The sequence below is a fragment of the Laccaria bicolor genome, genomic scaffold (assembly GCF_000143565.1).
Source record: "Laccaria bicolor S238N-H82 LACBIscaffold_31 genomic scaffold, whole genome shotgun sequence".
In the NCBI taxonomy this organism is placed as follows: domain Eukaryota; kingdom Fungi; phylum Basidiomycota; class Agaricomycetes; order Agaricales; family Hydnangiaceae; genus Laccaria; species Laccaria bicolor.
In genome coordinates, this window is record NW_001889902.1 from 32,775 (window position 1) to 39,337 (window position 6,563).

At 42.5% G+C, this 6,563-nt stretch overlaps 3 protein-coding genes across 3 annotated transcripts; 2 read left to right on the plus strand and 1 right to left on the minus strand.

The window, feature by feature from the left end:
- Positions 1–2,276: 2,276 nt before the first annotated feature.
- On the plus strand, positions 2,277–2,961 carry LACBIDRAFT_331033 (uncharacterized protein; the record flags this gene model as incomplete). The annotated part of the gene is made up of 2 exons (XM_001885358.1): positions 2,277–2,308; positions 2,370–2,961. 2 exons carry the CDS (start codon positions 2,277–2,279, stop codon positions 2,959–2,961), a joined length of 624 nt encoding a protein of 207 aa, XP_001885393.1.
- A 258-nt stretch (positions 2,962–3,219) lies between these two features.
- On the plus strand, positions 3,220–4,620 carry LACBIDRAFT_306513 (uncharacterized protein; the record flags this gene model as incomplete). The annotated part of the gene is made up of 4 exons (XM_001885359.1): positions 3,220–3,504; positions 3,552–3,940; positions 4,013–4,221; positions 4,283–4,620. 4 exons carry the CDS (start codon positions 3,220–3,222, stop codon positions 4,618–4,620), a joined length of 1,221 nt encoding a protein of 406 aa, XP_001885394.1.
- Positions 4,621–5,066: 446 nt separating this feature from the next.
- On the minus strand, positions 5,067–5,283 carry LACBIDRAFT_306514 (uncharacterized protein; the record flags this gene model as incomplete). The annotated part of the gene is made up of 2 exons (XM_001885422.1): positions 5,067–5,087; positions 5,137–5,283. 2 exons carry the CDS (start codon positions 5,281–5,283, stop codon positions 5,067–5,069), a joined length of 168 nt encoding a protein of 55 aa, XP_001885457.1.
- Between the last annotated feature and the right edge of the window lie 1,280 nt (positions 5,284–6,563).

Consider the following 6,563-nt stretch of genomic DNA (forward strand, 5'->3'; position numbering starts at 1 on the left):
TGTACAAATTGTCTTTCACATCAAGAAAGGCTATTCTATGCCTTCATATTGATAGCTACTGTCCTATCTCAAATCATGGTTCTAGGTCCATGTGGATATGGTTTGAAGGATTAAATTGCTTTACATATTACTACTGCCAAATGATTACTTTTTGACATCATACCCAAGTTGCCTTTCACATCAGGACAGGCTATTCTCTGATTTCACATTGATAGTTGCTGGTCTGTCTGCTTTCACATTGATAGCTACTTGCCTGTCCCAAACCTAGTCAACTGTGATATCAGCTCTTTCAGGGCAATAGGATGAGCTGATTGGTCCCTGGAAGTATCCTTAAGTCAGGTCATGATGTAAGTTAACAATGTATTGAGATAGAACAGTAGATATTACTATGAATGGCTTTTTCTGGCTTGAAAGCCAACTTGGGCATGATGTGAAAAGCTGATGATGTGGCAATAGCAATCAATATGTAAAGTCATGTGAATCCTTTAGCCAGTTCCCCATAAACCTACAAGTATGGTTTGAGATAGGACAGTAGCTATCAATATGAAGGCATAGAATAGCCTTTCTTGATGTGAAAGACAATTTGTACATGATGTCAAAAGTAAATGCTGCAGCAATGGCAATATGTAAAATCATGTCAATCCTTTAACCTCATCCCCATAACCTATACAGAGTCAAGGACACTATAAACTATATGTCAACTACAAACTTTTGTAGCCTCAAAAAGCAGACACTACAAACTTTTCTAATGCTAAGTCCAAGCTTTTGTAGTCTAAGTCTGACTTTTGTAGTCTTTTGTAGTCTATCAGTAAACTTTGTAGCCTATGTCCAACTTTTTTGTAGTCTATCAGTAAACTTGGTAGTCTATATCTAACTCTTGTAGTCTGTCAGTGTTGATTGTTCTTTTAGGGAATGCACCTTCCTTTTTTGGTCAATTTTCCCACGATATGATATTTGTTGCCCTTTCATCCAGCTTTCTAAATGTGTTGGAATCATGTTATTTAGTTTTGTTTTCATGAAGAAAAATGCAAAAAACCAAAAAAAAACACAACACTTTTGGAATTCCTTTACCTCATATCTCCACAACAGGAGCACTTCAGAACATAATTCAACCAGATTCGGGAAGCTACAGTGCAGGGGTACAACTTTCGCTTTTTGACTATTTTTGGTAATTGGTCATGTGACCACCCTCCCAACAACCCATGTGATACATATCATCATTATTATATAGTTTTCGGTAATGAAAGTGCCAAAGGGCCTAATGAAATATCCTAATGAAAAATCTAAGAAATAGTAATGAAAGTGCCAGGGAGCCTAATGAGAAGTGATGAAATCGTCAAGGTGCTCAATGAAATATCCTAAAAGAAATGGTAATGAAAGGGCCAGATGCCCCAATGAAATCTCCCAATGAAAAATCTAATGAAATGGTCAAGGAGTGTAATGAAATATCCTAATGAAAGCGCCAAGAAGCATTCTAATGAAAATTCAATGAAATGGTAATGAAAGGGTCAAGGAGCTGAATGAAATATCCCAATGAAAATTCCAAGAAAACCTAATGAAAGTGCCAAGGAGCCTAATGAAATATCCTAATGAGAAATATAAAAAATCGTAATGAAAAAGCGCAGGAGCCTAATGAAATATCCTAATGAGAATTCTAAGAAATGGTAATGAAAAAGCGCAGGAGCCTAATGAAATATCCTAATGAAAATTCTAAGAAATGATAATGAAAAAGTGCAGGAGCCTAATGAAATATCCTAATGAAAATTCTAAGAAATGATAATGAAAAAGCGCAGGAGCCTAATGAAATATCATAATGAAAATTCCTTTGAAATGGTAATGAAAAAGCGCAGGAGCCTAATGAAATATCCTAATAAAAATTCTATGAAATGGTAATGAAAAAGCGCAGGAGCCTAATGAAATATCCTAATGAAAAGTCTCAGAAATGATAATGAAAGGGCCAAAGAGCCTAATGAAATATCCCCATGATATCTCATTATCCTTGTCTATAACTTATGAAAGATTCCAGTGATAAATTGAATGAAATAGATGGGCAATCCTAATGAGATGCCTTTCATAAAACCTGTGGCATTATACACAATGGCTCTTGGACAGTTGTCATAGATTAATCATAAAAGTGGTAGCCACCAGTCTCACATTCTACTTGAACAGATGGAGCCTGGCCTAGGTGAGAAGTTACTGTTAGACAACTTGCCCAAGGACATCCACACAGCACGAAAGATTTTTGACCTGGACCCCAAAACAACCACATATGCAACATGCCCCTCATGTTCCAACATCTATCCACCTGGTGAGAAAGATGGAAGAAAGACCTACCCAGGAATATGCAATTTTAAATGATTCCCCACGAGCCAGCCGTGTGGTGCACGTTTGACAAAGCTGGGAGTTAAAGACGGGGTTAGTCTTCGAGTGCCCATTCGACCCTATGTGATGCAAGACTTTACTGCCTTTGTTGGAGCGCTTTACACCCGTCCCAGCATTGAAGAAGCCATTCAGTGGACACGTGACTGTATGGCTGTGGATGAGTTGCGCGGAATCAACCAAGGCAATGTCATTCGCGAGTTCCTTGACGCCAGTGAGGATGTTTTCGTCGACGCTAACCACGAAATTCGCACAGTTTGGAGCATTAGCTGGGATGGATATAATCCATATCATAATCGCACTGCTGGAAAGTCGGCATCAGTCAGATCCCTTGCTATGGGATGCATTAGCTTGCCACCTAGTATTTGTTACAAGCCAGAGAACATGTATCTTGGTGGTATCGTTCCAGGTCCCAAACAGCTGAGCTTGGATGGCTTGAATCTGTTTTTGGCTCCTTTGGTTGATGTCCTTGACCATTCTTATCACTGCAGGACATGGTACAGCAAAACATATGAGCATCCTGAGGGCCATCATTCTCACAAGGCAGTGGTGGTTGCCATTGCTGATCTTCCAGGATCCTGAAAGCTGAACAGGTGCGCAGGCCACTCAGCCAACAGATTTTGCTCTTTGTGTTATCTATCGAAATCAGACATCAATAACCTTGATTACTCCAACTGGAAGAAAGTTACACCAGAGGAGCACAGAGCAGCCGCAGAAGCTTGGCAGGATGCTCATACTAAATCGGAGAGGAAGAAACTTTATAAGAAAACAGGTGTCTGGTGGTCCGAACTTTTGTGATTGTCGTATTGGAATCCCATTCACTGGGTCATTGTCGACAGAATGCATAACCTTTTTCTTGGCTTGGTCAAACACCACTTCTGGGTTGTGATAGGAACACACTGGGAGGAGCCACCTGATGACTTGGATGTTACTGAAGAGCAGGAAGTTTCTGAAAAGGAGCTTAGGAAGGCCCATGCAGTGATGGCCAGCAATCCGTCTCAAGGATCTTTGCACAAGTTTTCAATTCCGGTGCTCCACGTGCTTTGTTCTGAGTGTGGTATTCAAGATCAGATAAAATTCAAGGGAAAAAAATCAAAAAAGTTACACTTCATCAGTCCCCTTTTGGTGAGTAAACGTTCTTGTGGAGACACAACTCTGACAGTAAAAGATAGGCATCTCTACCTATGCAAAGCAGGTCTAATCCTGCAGCCATGATCACCCTGGAAGGGGGTGAGAAGGATGACATTGAATTTACGCAGAGTGTTGGCCTTGAAGGTGGTCTGTTGGAAATCATCATCGATCTCGGTGACGAGACCGCTAGCAATGACTTTGGTGCGATGCTCCACACAGAAGATTTACGTCAGATACAGGAAGACATCAAGAATATGATGCGGCCCACCTGGCAAGCTGGCCCACCAGCCAACTTTGGTTCGCCTGCTCACGGGAAACTTAAAGCTGATCAATGGAGAACATGTATCGAGTTTTACCTTCCAGTATCATTGATGAAGATGTGGTCAACTGGGGGTGCTGACGTTCCAGATGAACTTTGGCTCTGGCGCCAGCAGGTAGTCAAGAGCACAATGCTGTTGTCGATGGCAATTCAATGGGCTACTTCACATTGAACCTCCACAAGACATGCAGAAGCGGCTCGTCAATACTTGGAACTCTACCTGAGAAGCCTTCGGGAACTTTGCCCGAACATGGATCTGCATCCTGTGCACCATAACACGCTGCATCTTCCTGATTTTCTTTTGAGGTTTGGGCCCATCCATGGATGGTGGATGTTTCCTTTTGAAAGATTGATTGGCATCCTACAGAAGGTCAACAACAACTATAAAATTGGTTAGTTCAATCTTTATTGTTTGAAATGACCCATACATTAACTATCTGCTGTTCCACACAGGAGAACTTGAGGCAACAACTTTGAAATCCTTCTGTGCAGCAAGCCAGCTGAAGGTCCTGGTTGAACACCCAGGGTGTCCCAAAGTGCTTGAAAAATGTGTACCCATTCTTCACAAGTGCTTTCTGAATTCCAAGATTGGTACCTTGATGCACGATATTCACACTTTAGATCAAGAGGAGCATGCTAAAAAGGTCAAGGTCAAGGAGGTCGATCTTGAGGAAGACGTCCACTGTGCATTCGAGCTTTATACAAAAGAGAAGCAACCGAAACGAGTGATTCAATACGCACATTATGATATCAATGGTCAAGGGTTCACTATGGAGAACACAACTCCCTGAAACAGCATCATCTTTTATCAACCACCAAATCAACAAACTCTCGTCCCAGCAGTTATTCGGCAAATCTTCTCACCTGTATCAAGAGGAGGTCAAATTTTTATCGCTGTTCATAGATATCGAGAAGTGGAAGACTCAACTTTCGAAAGTTACACTAATTTTGGAGCAGGAATTTGGTCGCAAGAGAGGAGCCTTCAAGTTGAAATTGTGCCAGTCACACAGAAGATATACGCTGCGAATCGACGACAGTGGGCACACAACAAAGTTGTTCTTCGCCCTCTTATTGAGGTACATCGGTTCCTTTCTATTTGAGGCCATTGTTGACTTACTGTAAAATCAGGATTTCTGAATGTGCACTCAGTCCATTATCGAACACACATTCAAACCTTTATTGTACAGAGTTTACTGTACATATTATACAAGAAGTTCCACCGTAACAAGGAGGGAGATCAACTACGCTGGAGATGGTCCTATAAGAAAATATTAGGGAGGATATATGCGTGAAAACTAAACACTTACGAAGGATGGCAACGCTTTTGGAGGTTTTGCCTTGAGCTTCTGCTGTCTTGATTTGCTCAGAGACTTCCACCACAAGTCGTTGTAGTAGTTTGTAGGCAACCCAGCAGCCACCTGAGGGAGTTTAGTATAAGCTGTATCGACTAACATACTTGCCTCCCGAAGGCGTGTGATTGGTGCATTACCAGGGCGCCGTCGCTTGAGGCCTTTCCCGCAACGTTCAACAGCGTCCCACAGCAGTGACACTTGGTCATCCAGCCAAAACTTAGGAATGTGAAGCAGAATTTTAAGCAGAACAGACCAATCAAGACAGGGGAAGGCTGTTGCAAGAGCCGGACAGTCTCATGTGAAGGGTGTCCAGCCTGGTCATCTACAATGCGGAGATGAAGTCGTCGTCGTCGGCAGAAGATTCAGAACTTCCATCATGGGACATTGGTTCACTGTTTCGGTGGGAGGCTGACCTCTTAGTGGGTGATTTCTTTGATGGTGTTGCCTTTGATGGTGACGCTATTGTCTCTAAAGCCTCTTTCACCCCTTGTTTCACCCCTTCCTGCACAGCTATTCCAACGCCATGCAGAAGAAGTGAGGTAAGTTCCGATGACCGTTATCTTCAGAGGTGCCTTCCATGTTGTGGTGGATGTTTTCACTATTCTGCAATTTCTAAGTGGATGGATTATCTTAAACACGAAATTAACTGACTGTGATAGGGCTAGGGTCATTGATTGGGATGTTCTACAATCTCTAAGCCAATATATCATTTTCAACGCAGAAGCGACTTATGGTGATAGGCCTGGGATTAGCAGGTGTGTTTTCCGACATGTTCACGTCTTGGTCCGAAAGCTAATTCCCATCGCCCAGTGAGCAAATAGAATAGGAGAGAGATAACTAGGAGGATGAACCAAGTGAGAAATTGTGGTCGTGGTCGCATTTCCTGGCAGAGTTGTTTGTGAGCCTGAAGCATGGCTGTAGTTTCGAGGAACAGGTATTTCTGGTTGCAGCTGTTGGCCAGTACTTTACCATCCCCCACATAATCCACATGGACTCCACTGGATTCCACTGGATTCCACTGGACTTCACTACATACTGGCAATATCCACAAATCTGGACTCCACTGGACTCCCAGCACAAAACTGGACTCCACTGGACTCCACTGGACTCCACTGGACTCCACTGGACTGGACTGGACTGGACTGGACTGCAAATCACAAAACTGGACTGGACTGGACTCCACTGGACTCTCCCAACACAAAACTGGACTGGACTGGACTGCCACAGACCTAAGTTAATCCAGAATTCCTCTTCAAAACAAAAAATAAAATTGAAGTATATTCATTAATTAAATTAATTAAATTTACATAGATTCTATGTTACAGAGTGGGGAGGGAGGGGGAAGGGAAAGGGAAAGGGCAGGGGAAAGGGAAAGGGAGGGG